Raw genomic sequence first — 14,408 nt, 5'->3', positions numbered from 1 at the left:
CAAGCTGAAGGTTTTACAATGGTCCTCACAGTCTCCTGATCTGAACATCATTGAATATCTGTGGCTACACCTCAAAATAGAAGAATTGAAAGATCCTTGGCTGTCTCAAAAAGTATTTACAAGCTGTGATACTTTCGAAAGGGGGTGCTACTAGGTACTAACCATGCAGGGTGCACAAACTTTTGCATCGGTCCATTTTCCTTTGTTTAATTTTTTAAATGTAAAAAATAAAAAAAAAAATTCTTTGCCTAAAATAAAAACAGGAAGGTGTCATCTGTAACTTTAGGCCTTTTAGAGATTATTTAATCTTCAACTTGCTCAACTGTTCACAGCAACAGTAATTTTGACAAGGGGTGCCCAAACTTTTACATGCCACTGTAGATAAATAGATAGATAGTAGATGCCAATCTGCCTTTATTTTTCTCTGTCTCTTTCAGTTTGCCGGTAGGGTCAATCTCCACATATTTGAAGATTGGTGTGGAAGCAGCATCCAGCAACTCAGACGAAACCTTCACTTTCCACTTTTCCCTCATGTAAGTAAATTTCACTTATGTTTTACCTACTGTAAAATTATTGCTGTAGTCACCAATACTTGTATGTGCAAGAATATAACTACTATAATACTGCTCCTATGTACAAGAATATAACTACTATAATACTGCCCCTATGTACAAGAATATAACTACTATAATACTGCCCCTATGTACAAGAATATAACCACTATAATACTGCTCCCTATTTACAAGAATATAACTACTATAATACTGCTCCTATGTACAAGAATATAACTACTATAATACTGCTCCTATGTACAAGAATATAACTACTATAATACTGCCCCTATGTTCAAGAATATAACTACTATAATACTGCCCCTATATACAAGAATATAACTACTATAATACTGCCCCCTATGTACAAGAATATAACTACTATAATACTGCCCCCTATGCACAAGAATATAACTACTATAATACTGCCCCCTATGTACAAGAATATAACTACTATAATACTGCCCCCTATGTACAAGATTATAACTACTATCATACTGCCCCTATGTACAAGACTATAACTACTATAATACTGCTCCTATATACAAGAATATAACTACTATAATACTGCCCCCTATGTACAAGAATATAACTACTATAATACTGCCCCCTATGTACAAGAATATAACTACTATAATACTGCCCCCTATGTACAAGAATATAACTACTATAATACTGCCCCCTATGTACAAGATTATAACTACTATCATACTGCCCCTATGTACAAGACTATAACTACTATAATACTGCTCCTATATACAAGAATATAACTACTATAATACTGCTCCCTATGTACAAGAATATAACTACTATAATACTGCTCCCTATGTACAAGAATATAACTACTATAATACTGCCTCCTATGTACAAGAATATAACTACTATAATACTGCAATACTGCTCCCTATGTACAAGAATATAACTACTATAATACTGCCCCCTATTTACAAGAATATAACTACTATAATACTGCCCCTATGTACAAGACTATAACTACTATAATACTGCCCCTATGTACAAGACTATAACTACTATAATACTGCCCCTATATACAAGAATATAACTACTATAATACTGCCCCTATGTTCAAGAATATAACTACTATAATACTGCCCCTATATACAAGAATATAACTACTATAATACTGCCCCCTATGTACAAGAATATAACTACTATAATACTGCCCCCTATGTACAAGAATATAACTACTATCATACTGCCCCTATGTACAAGACTATAACTACTATAATACTGCTCCTATATACAAGAATATAACTACTATAATACTGCTCCCTATGTACAAGAATATAACTACTATAATACTGCCCCCTATTTACAAGAATATAACTACTATAATACTGCCCCTATGTTCAAGAATATAACTACTATAATACTGCCCCTATATACAAGAATATAACTACTATAATACTGCCCCCTATGTACAAGAATATAACTACTATAATACTGCTCCCTATGTACAAGAATATAACTACTATAATACTGCCCCTATGTACAAGAACATAGCTACTATAATATTGCCCCCTATGTACAAGAATATAACTTCTATAATACTGCTCCTATGTACAAGAATATAACTACTATAATACTGCTCCTATGTACAAGAATATATTTCAACTATAATACTGCCCCCTATGTACAAGAATATAACTACTATAATACTGCTCCTATGTACAAGAATATATCTACTATAATACTGCCCCCTATGTACAAGAATATAACTACTATAATACTTCTCCTATGTACAAGAATATATCTACTATAATACTGCCCCCTATGTACAAGAATATAACTACTATAATACTGCCGCTATGTACAATAATATAACTACTATAATACTGCTCCTATGTACAATAATATAACTACTATAATACTGCCCCTATGTACAAGACTATAACTACTATAATACTGCCCCTATGTACAAGACTATAACTACTATAATACTGCCCCTATGTACAAGACTATAACTACTATAATACTGCTCCTATGTACAAGAATATAACTACTATAATACTGCTCCTGTGTACAAGAATATAACTACTATAATACTGCTCCTATGTACAAGAATATAACTACTATAATACTGCCCCTATGTACAAGAATATAACTACTATAATACTGCCCCTATGTACAAGAATATAACTACTATAATACTGCCCCTATGTACAAGAATATAACTACTATAATACTGCTCCTATGTACAAGACTATAACTACTATAATACTGCCCCTATGTACAAGAATATAACTACTATAATACTGCCCCTATGTACAAGAATATAACTACTATAATACTGCTCCTTATGTAGTTAAATAAGCCGCCTTTCCATCAAAGTTTTTATCCTCAAAATATATCGCCGTCACCATGTTATACACTCACTGGCCACTTTATTAGGTACACCTGTCCAACTGTGTGTTAAGACTTAATTTCTAATCAGCCAATCACATGGCGGCAACTCAGTGCATTTAGGCATGTAGACATGGTCAAGACAATCTCCTGCAGTTCAAACCGAGCATCAGTATGGGGAAGAAAGGTGATTTGAGTGCCTTTGAACGTGGCATGATTGTTGGTGCCAGAAGGGCTGGTCTGAGAATTTCAGAAACTGCTGATCTACTGGGATTTTCACGCACAACCATCTCTAGGGTTTACAGAGAATGGTCCGAAAAAGAAAAAAAATCCAGTGAGCGGCAGTTCTGTGGCCGGAAATGCCTTGTTGATGCCAGAGGTCAGAGGAGAATGGGCAGACTGGTTCGAGCTGATAGAAAGGCAACAGTGACTCAAATTGCCACCCGTTACAACCAAGGTAGGCAGAAGAGCATCTCTGAACGCACAGTGCGTCGAACTTTGAGGCAGATGGGCTACAGCAGCAGAAGACCACACTGGGTACCACTCCTCTCAGCTAAGAACAGGAAACTGAGGCTACAATTTGCACAAGCTCATCGAAATTGGACAGTAGAAGATTGGAAAAACGTTGCCTGGTCTGATGAGTCTCGATTTCTGCTGCGACATTCGGATGGTAGGGTCAGAATTTGGCGTAAACAACATGAAAGCATGGATCCATCCTGCCTTGTATCAACGGTTCAGGCTGGTGGTGGTGGTGTCATGGTGTGGGGAATTTTTTCTGGGCACTCTTTGGGCCCCTTGGTACCAATTGAGCATCGTTGCAACGCCACAGCCTACCTGAGTATTGTTGCTGACCATGTCCATCCCTTTATGACCACAATGTACCCAACATCTGATGGCTACTTTCAGCAGGATAATGCGCCATGTCATAAAGCTCGAATCATCTCAGATTGGTTTCTTGAACATGACAATGAGTTTACTGTACTCAAATGGCCTCCTCAGTCACCAGATCTCAATCCAATAGAGCATCTTTGGGATGTGGTGAAACGGGAGATTCGCATCAGGGATGTGCAGCCGACAAATCTGCGCCAACTGTGTGATGCCATCATGTCAATATGGTCCAAAATCTCTGAGGAATGCTTCCAGCACCTTGTTGAATCTCTGCCACGAAGAATTGAGGCAGTTCTGAAGGCAAAAGGGGGTCCAACCCCTTACTAGCATGGTGTACCTAATAAAGTGGCCAGTGAGTGTACAAGCACTGTGTATTTACAATTGCTCATTTTGCCTTTCTACCCAGCTAATTCATCTCTTTCTATGTAGAAACAGGAAGTCTCTTGTCACTGCATTTATCATTTCCCTCTTAAACTCCTGACCCAGCTGCTCCCGGACTTTTGCAGTGGCTCATGTCTTGAGCAGGGGAAAATTGACCTCCTGTTTCTACATAGAGCTTAGAAGGATTCAGCTCTTCAGTTAATAATGACAGTGATGTCATAGACCTATTGGAAAAGAGAAGAATTATCTGGGTAGAAGAGAAAATGTAAGTACACAGTGCCATATAATATGGTAACTGCAATATATTTATCCTTGGTGGGTGAACTTCTTTAAGTTTTGCCAAAATTATTTAGGACCTATTTTCTACTGTTTTCCCAACTTGTGCAGCCATTGTGATCTATGTCTTCTACCCGCGTCGATGACTCAACTACCAACCATGATGTCACAGCTCACCTCCTCCTCCTGTACAATGACTGATAACACCTCTATGTTCAGTAGATAACCCAGGATCCACCATTCACAATAGGTGATGTCCCAGCTCACCTCCTCATCATCCTGTACAATCACTAATAACACCTCTATATACAGTAGATAACAGTAGATAACACAGGAGCCAGCATGCACAGTAGGTGATGTCACAGCTCACCTCCTCCTACTTCCTTCACTGTAACTTTTACAGACGCTCATTAGCTGCTTCCATAGTCAGTCTGTTGCTGCTAATGTACATGTGAATTCTGTCAAACAATCGATAGTGTGAGTGTAGCATAGCCCCAGTGGCTGGCATATAAAGAGTTAGGCGCCAGTGGTGCTTTTAGGATTTGACTTTCAGAAGTAGAATGCTGGTAAGAACCTTTGACCTGAATCAGCCTTGCTGTCACGTGGACCCGTCCTGTGTGACACGGCCCGCAGGCCGGTAACTAAAACAACAAGACAAGAGGAAGGGAAAGCAGTTACAACGGTGGGCCCTGCGATAGGGAAAGGGGAAGTGGAGACCTCCTGCACTCCCCTGAGTCAGTGTCCCTAACGCTCCTAACGTTCCCTATGCCGGTTCCGCACCGGGCGCCGCTCAGGATACCTGTCGCCGTAGCACACCCTACACCTATCCCTTGCTAGGGAGCTGGGTGGCGCAGGCACTGGCCCCACCGCTGTACTAATACACACGAAGGAAAAACACAAACAGGGAAACACCACTTGCTCCTGGCAATAGAGTCCACCACCAGAATGCAGCTCTCCTCCTGAAACGCTGCCACCAAGCTCTGTCAGAGCTACAAGGAAATCCCCTATGACTCCTTCCACACCAGGGCTAAGACAGTGCTGCAAGGAACATTCTCCAGCTCCTTCCTCCACCAAGGATGGTTGAAATGAATACTATCACCAACGCTGATTGCAACACCTGTGACTCTTTTATAGCAGAGCCAGCAATCACACCTGCATTATAAACGTGCACTTAACTAAAGAAAGAGTGCAATGACGCTCACTACCACCGGGGGCAAACTTATAACAAACGACACCACAGTGCAATAATCCAAATGGCCACCGGGGGCAAAAACCACACTTAAGCACAGCTTAAGGAAAAAAAAAAAGGTTACCTGTGCTTTTATTTGTCCTGATCCTGCATGGATCATCATGACACCTGTTTGTACTTTTATAGGACTTTTTCACCGTGTACAATTTATGGTTAGTCATGAATGATTGTCAGTTTTTAGATGTGTTTCAGGAAGTATAGGATAGAAGAAAGAAGACTTTATTATGTGAAACGCGTCAGTTACATTTATGGGTTTTTCTATGATATGCATGACTTTGTTAATAGAAACCTTGATTTGAAACACATTAACCAAGTTTGTGCTTTTTAAAGATAAATTGCAATACAATGAGCTGTGAGTAAAAGTCTGTGATGTGAAACGCATCGGCCACATTTCAGTTTCTGCAGATCTTTTTTAGTGTCTAATCATTACGAGTAAGAATGTTTGATATCAGAAAGTATCAGCCTCATTGGTGCTGTAAGCCTTACAGTGTAAGGGATCTTTTTCAATACTTATGGGTAAGAATTCTTGACATGAAACGCATCAGCCATGCTTGTTGTGCTGGTAGGGAATTTTTTTTTAAGTGCGTTATGTTATAAGTTTTTACCTGAAATGTGCGTGTTAAGCTCAAGAAGTATCATGGTGGTAAGAATCTTGATTCGAAACGCGTCAGCCATGCTTGCACTTTTCGAGATCTTTTTCACTTTGATTTATGAGTAAGAATCTTTTAATGTGAAAAGTGTCAACAATTTTTGTACACTAATGAATATGTTTAAAGAAGTATAAGCTGCCAGGAAGAATTTGTTACATGAAACGCGTCAGCGTACATGTATGAGTCCTTTTCCTTAGGTATGACGTGACATTACGAGTCTCGCTTTGAGACACATCAGCCATGTTTGTGCTTTTAAAGATTCATCCACAATACAGTGAGCACAAATCTTTGGCGTGAAACGTGTCAGCCAGGTTGAAGGGTTTTGTTTGAGACTCCTTGGATATTTCCGATTTTTCTGTTTCCCCAGATTCGCACAACGGTCAGTAAACTGGCAATAACTCCACAGTGGACCAACTACGGGGTCCGCATGTTTGGGTTCCTCCACCCGGCTTCGGATGGTAAGTTCTTTACTGAGGGTCTCTATGTCTGTCTCATCTTAAGTCATGTCTTCCTGCAGGACAGGAAGTGTTATCTTAGGGGCACAGCCAATCTTCTTGGCCTCCATAGCTTGTGCTACGACAGTGGGTTATAATGTAACGTGCCGATATTTCTGCTGTTCTTTCCGGCAGATGATTTCCAGTTCGCAGTTTCTTCCGATGACAACTCCGAGTTCTGGCTCAGCGACGATGAGTCGGTGGCAAAGCTGCGGCTCCTGTGCCGAGTAGGACCGGTAAGGATAGGCGAGCCCTCTGCATCAGTACATAACCATCACTGCGCCAGGCAGGACATAGATATAGAGAATAAAGGGGGACCCCGAATCTTCTGACTACGCTTACAGTTCTGCACTGATACATTGTAACAAACCCTCAGCTGTGAGAGGTCTGCACATTACTATCTCTCCTCATCCAAAAAGCATCTTAACGATTTTTCTATTTCTGTATTGCAGGCAGAAAAGCATTGGACTGCCCCTGGGGAGTATGGGAAATTTCATGGTCAAATTTCGGCATCAGTCAGGTAAGATACAAGGATAAATGTCTGTACCCCAAAGAGGCTTATGCTGTGGAGGTAGCACCCCGATAACAGAACGAGAATCCAACCCTTCATATTGATTATCTGAATCTTTTTTTTCCCATTCAGCTATTCCTGGGGCTCTGCGTGGGTGGGGAGTAAACAAACCCCGCCCCCGCCCAAGAGCCTCAGCCGTGACAGAGTACTACAACAGATAGGAGGGGAGACCGAGCGCCCCTCACCCAAGTGTCAATACTGACATACACCGTGCCCGTCTTCACATACATGTGTCTCTACATATTGCAGGTTGTTGGCATTCAAGCGATATTACTTTGAGCTGCTACACAAACAGGATGACAAAGGAACAGATCATGTGGAGCTGGCGGTGAGTGGCAGTATATAACTATATATGTACAGCTGGTATAACCTGGGTATCTCCAGTATATAACTATATTTGTACAGCTGGTAAAACATGGGCATCTCCTGTATATAATTATAAATGTACAGCCGGTATAACCTGGGCATCTCCTGTATATAATTATATATGTACAGCTGGTATAACCTGGGTATCTCCAGTATATAACTATATTTGTACAGCTGGTAAAACATGGGCATCTCCTGTATATAATTATAAATGTACAGCCGGTATAACCTGGGCATCTCCTGTATATAATTATATATGTACAGCTGGTATAACCTGAGCATCTCCTGTATATAATTATATATGTACAACTGGTATAACCTGGGCATCTCCTGTATATAATTATATATGTACAGCTGGTATAACCTGGGTATCTCCAGTATATATACCCAGTATATAATTATATATGTACAGCTGGTATGACATGGCCATCTCCTGTATATAATTATATATGTACAGCTGGTATAACCTGGACATCTCCTGTATATAATGATACATGTACAGCCAGTATCACCTGGGCATCTCCTATATATAATTATATATGTACAGCTGGTATAACCTGGGCATCTCCTGTATATAATTATATATGTACAGCTGGTATAACATGGGCATCTCCTATATATAATACATGTACAGCTGGTATAACCTGGGCATCTCCTGTATATAATGATACATGTACAGCCAGTATAACCTGGGCATCTCCTTTATATAATTAGATATGTACAGCTGGTATAACCTTGGTATCTCCAGTATATAGCTATATATGTACAGCTGGTATAACCTGGGCATCTCCTATATGAAATTATATATGTACAGCTGGTATAACCTGGCCATCTCCTGTATATAATAATATATGTACAGCTGGTATAACCTGGGCATCGTCTGTATAATATTATATATGTACAGCCGGTATAACCAGGGCATATCCTGTATATAATTATATATGTACTGCTGGTATAACCTGGGCATCTCCTGTATATAATTATATATGTACAGCTGGTATAACCTGGGCATCTCCTGTATATAATTATATATGTACAGCTGGTATAACCTGGGCATCTCCTGTATATAATTATATGTGTACAGCTGGTATAACCTGGGTATCTCCTGTATATAATTATATATGTACAGCCGGTATAACCTGAGCATCTCCTGTATATAATTATATATGTACAGCTGGTATAACCTGGGCATCTCCTGTATATAATTATATATGTACAGCCGGTATAACCTGGGCATCTCCTGTATATAATTATATATGTACAGCTGGTATAACCTAGGCATCTCCTGTATAATATTATATATGTACAGCCGGTATAACCAGGGCATCTCCTGTATATAGTTATATATGTACTGCTGGTATAACCTGGGCATCTCCTGTATATAATTACATATGTACAGCTGGTATAACCTGGGCATCACCTGTATATAATTATATATGTACTGCTGGTATAACCTGGGCATCTACTGTATATAATTATATATGTACAGCTGGTATAACCTGGGCATCTCCTGTATATAATTATACATGTACAGCTGGTATAACCTGGGTATCTCCAGTATATAACTATATTTGTACAGCTGGTAAAACATGGGCATCTCCTGTATATAATTATAAATGTACAGCCGGTATAACCTGGGCATCTCCTGTATATAATTATATATGTACAGCTGGTATAACCTGGGTATCTACAGTATATATACCCAGTATATAATTATATATGTACAGCTGGTATAACCTGGGCATCTCCTGTATATAATTATATATGTACAGCTGGTATAACATGGGCATCTCCTGTATATAATTATATATGTACAGCTGGTATAACATGGGCATCTCCTATATATAATTACACATGTACAGCTGGTATAACCTGGGCATCTCCTGTATATAATGATACATGTACAGCCGGTATAACCTGGGCATCTCCTGTATATAATTATATATGTACAGCTGGTATAACATGGGCATCTCCTATATATAATTATACATGTACAGCTGGTATAACCTGGACATCTCCTGTATATAATGATACATGTACAGCCAGTATAACCTGGGCATCTCCTATATATAATTATATATGTACAGCTGGTATAACCTGGGCATCTCCTGTATATAATTATATATGTACAGCTGGTATAACATGGGCATCTCCTATATATAATTACACATGTACAGCTGGTATAACCTGGGCATCTCCTGTATATAATGATACATGTACAGCCGGTATAACCTGGGCATCTCCTGTATATAATTATATATGTACAGCTGGTATAACATGGGCATCTCCTATATATAATTATACATGTACAGCTGGTATAACCTGGGCATCTCCTGTATATAATGATACATGTACAGCCGGTATAACCTGGGCATCTCCTGTATATAATTATATATGTACAGCTGGTATAACATGGGCATCTCCTATATATAATTATACATGTACAGCTGGTATAACCTGGGCATCTCCTGTATATAATGATACATGTACAGCCAGTATAACGTGGGCATCTCCTATATATAATTAGATATGTACAGCTGGTATAACCTGTGTATAATTATATATGTACAGCCGGTATAACCTGGGCATCTCCTGTATATAATTATATATGTACAGCTGGTATAACATGGGCATCTCCTATATATAATTATACATGTACAGCTGGTATAACCTGGGCATCTCCTGTATATAATGATACATGTACAGCCAGTATAACGTGGGCATCTCCTATATATAATTAGATATGTACAGCTGGTATCACCTGTGTATAATTATATATGTACAGCCGGTATAACCTGGGCATCTCCTGTATATAATTATATATGTACAGCTGGTATAACATGGGCATCTCCTATATATAATTATACATGTACAGCTGGTATAACCTGGGCATCTCCTGTATATAATGATACATGTACAGCCAGTATAACGTGGGCATCTCCTATATATAATTAGATATGTACAGCTGGTATAACCTGTGTATAATTATATATGTACAGCCGGTATAACCTGGGCATCTCCTGTATATAATTATATATGTACAGCTGGCATAACCTGGGCATCTTCTGTATAATATTATATACAGTGGGGCAAAAAAGTATTTAGTCAGTCAGCAATAGTGCAAGTTCCACCACTTAAAAAGATGAGAGGCGTCTGTAATTTACATCATAGGTAGACCTCAACTATGGGAGACAAACTGAGAAAAAAAAATCCAGAAAATCACATTGTCTGTTTTTTTTTTTCATTTTATTTGCATATTATGGTGGAAAATAAGTATTTGGTCAGAAACAAGCAATCAAGATTTCTGGCTCTCACAGACCTGTAACTTCTTCTTTAAGAGTCTCCTCTTTCCTCCACTCATTACCTGTAGTAATGGCACCTGTTTAAACTTGTTATCAGTATAAAAAGACACCTGTGCACACCCTCAAACAGTCTGACTCCAAACTCCACTATGGTGAAGACCAAAGAGCTGTCAAAGGACACCAGAAACAAAATTGTAGCCCTGCACCAGGCTGGGAAGACTGAATCTGCAATAGCCAACCAGCTTGGAGTGAAGAAATCAACTGTGGGAGCAATAATTAGAAAATGGAAGACATACAAGACCACTGATAATCTCCCTCGATCTGGTGCTCCACGCAAAATCCCACCCGGTGGGGTCAGAATGATCACAAGAACGGTGAGCAAAAATCTCAGAACCACGCGGTGGGACCTAGTGAATGAACTGCAGAGAGCTGGGACCAATGTAACAAGGCCTACCATAAGTAACACACTACGCCACCATGGACTCAGATCCTGCAGTGCCAGACGTGTCCCACTGCTTAAGCCTGTACATGTCCGGGCCCGTCTGAAGTTTGCTAGAGAGCATTTGGATGATCCAGAGGAGTTTTGGGAGAATGTCCTATGGTCTGATAAAACCAAACTGGAACTGTTTGGTAGAAACACAACTTGTCGTGTTTGGAGGAAAAAGAATACTGAGTTGCATCCATCAAACACCATACCTACTGTAAAGCATGGTGGTGGAAACATCATGCTTTGGGGCTGTTTCTCTGCAAAGGGGCCAGGACGACTGATCCGGGTACAGGAAAGAATGAATGGGGCCATGTATCGTGAGATTTTGAGTGCAAACCTCCTTCCATCAGCAAGGGCATTGAAGATGAAACGTGGCTGGGTCTTTCAACATGACAATGATCCAAAGCACACCGCCAGGGCAACGAAGGAGTGGCTTCGTAAGAAGCATTTCAAGGTCCTGGAGTGGCCTAGCCAGTCTCCAGATCTCAACCCTATAGAAAATGAAAGTCCGTGTTGCCAAGCGAAAAGCCAAAAACATCACTGCTCTAGAGGAGATCTGCATGGAGGAATGGGCCAACATACCAACAACAGTGTGTGGCAACCTTGTGAAGACTTACAGAAAACGTTTGACCTCTGTCATTGCCAACAAAGGATATATCACAAAGTATTGAGATGAAATTTTGTTTCTGACCAAATACTTATTTTCCACCATAATATGCAAATAAAATGAAAAAAAAACAGACAATGTGATTTTCTGGATTTTTTTTTCTCAGTTTGTCTCCCATAGTTGAGGTCTACCTATGATGTAAATTACAGACGCCTCTCATCTTTTTAAGTGGTGGAACTTGCACTATTGCTGACTGACTAAATACTTTTTTGCCCCACTGTATGTACAGCCGTATAACCAGGGCATATCCTGTATATAATTACATATGTACAGCTGGTATAACCTGGGCATCACCTGTATATAATTATATATGTACTGCTGGTATAACCTGGGCATCTACTAAATATAATTATATATGTACAGCTGGTATAACCTGGGCATCTCCTGTATATAATTATATATGTACAGCTGGTATAACCTGGGCATCTCCTGTATATAATGATATATGTACAGCTGGTATAACCTGGGTATCTCCTGTATATAATTATACATGTACAGCTGGTATAACCTGGGCATCTCCTGTATATAATTATATATGTACAGCCGGTATAACCAGGGCATATCCTGTATATAATTATATATGTACTGCTGGTATAACCTGGGCATCTCCTGTATATAATTATACATGTACAGCTGGTATAACCTGGGTATCTCCAGTATATAACTATATTTGTACAGCTGGTAAAACATGGGCATCTCCTGTATATAATTATAAATGTACTGCTGGTATAACCTGGGCATCTCCTGTATATAATGATATATGTACAGCTGGTATAACCTGGGTATCTCCTGTATATAATTATACATGTACAGCTGGTATAACCTGGGCATCTCCTGTATATAATTATATATGTACAGCCGGTATAACCAGGGCATATCCTGTATATAATTATATATGTACTGCTGGTATAACCTGGGCATCTCCTGTATATAATTATATATGTACAGCCGGTATAACCTGGGCATCTCCTGTATATAATTACATATGTACAGCTGGTATAACCTGGGCATCTCCTGTATATAATTACATATGTACAGCTGGTATAACCTGGGCATCACCTGTATATAATTATATATGTACTGCTGGTATAACCTGGGCATCTACTGAATATAATTATATATGTACAGCTGGTATAACCTGGGCATCTCCTGTATATAATTATACATGTACAGCTGGTATAACCTGGGTATCTCCAGTATATAACTATATTTGTACAGCTGGTAAAACATGGGCATCTCCTGTATATAATTATAAATGTACAGCTGGTAAAACATGGGCATCTCCTGTATATAATTATAAATGTACAGCCGGTATAACCTGGGCATCTCCTGTATATAATTATATATGTACAGCTGGTATAACCTGAGCATCTCCTGTATATAATTATATATGTACAGCTGGTATAACCTGGGCATCTCCTGTATATAATTATATATGTACAGCCGGTATAACCTGGGCATCTCCTGTATATAATTATATATGTACAGCTAGTATGACATGGCCATCTCCTGTATATAATTATATATGTACAGCTGGTATAACCTGAGCATCTCCTGTATATAATTATATATGTACAGCTGGTATAACCTGGGCATCTCCTGTATATAATTATATATGTACAGCCGGTATAACCTTGGTATCTCCTGTATATAATTATATATGTACAGCTAGTATGACATGGCCATCTCCTGTATATAATTATATATGTACAGCTGGTATAACATAGGCATCTCCTGTATATAATTATACATGTACAGCTGGTATAACCTGGACATCTCCTGTATATAATGATACATGTACAGCCAGTATGACCTGGGCATCTCCTATATATAATTAGATATGTACAGCTGGTATAACCTGGGCATCTCCTGAATATAATTATATATGTACAGCCGGTATAACCTGGGTATCTCCAGTATATAACTATATATGTACAGCTGGTATGACATGGCCATCTCCTATATATAATTCTATATGTACAGCTGGTATAACCTGGGCATCTCCTGTATATAATTATATATGTACAGCTGGTATGACATGGCCATCTCCTGTATATAATTATATATGTACAGCTGGTATAACCTGGGCATTGCCTGTATATAATTATATATGTACTGCTGGTATAACCTGGGCATCTCCTGTATATAATTATATATGTACA

The 14,408-nt window shown here is 39.0% G+C and overlaps 1 protein-coding gene across 1 annotated transcript in view; it reads left to right on the top strand.

The window, feature by feature from the left end:
- Positions 1-14,408, top strand: part of B4GALNT3 (beta-1,4-N-acetyl-galactosaminyltransferase 3) — a 62,902-nt gene that overhangs the window by 35,442 nt on the left and 13,052 nt on the right. The window contains exons 4-8 of the mRNA XM_073544178.1: positions 438-533; positions 6,727-6,817; positions 6,989-7,089; positions 7,306-7,373; positions 7,674-7,752. Coding sequence (XP_073400279.1) covers positions 438-533; positions 6,727-6,817; positions 6,989-7,089; positions 7,306-7,373; positions 7,674-7,752 — 435 coding nt within the window. The remainder of the gene's footprint in view (positions 1-437; positions 534-6,726; positions 6,818-6,988; positions 7,090-7,305; positions 7,374-7,673; positions 7,753-14,408) is intronic.

Source organism: Dendrobates tinctorius, unplaced genomic scaffold, assembly GCF_039654945.1.
Source record: "Dendrobates tinctorius isolate UK_male_01 unplaced genomic scaffold, ASM3965494v1 ptg000136l, whole genome shotgun sequence".
In the NCBI taxonomy this organism is placed as follows: domain Eukaryota; kingdom Metazoa; phylum Chordata; class Amphibia; order Anura; family Dendrobatidae; genus Dendrobates; species Dendrobates tinctorius.
The sequence above is the reverse complement of the archived record's forward strand: the minus strand, read 5'-3'. Positions and strand labels throughout refer to the sequence as shown.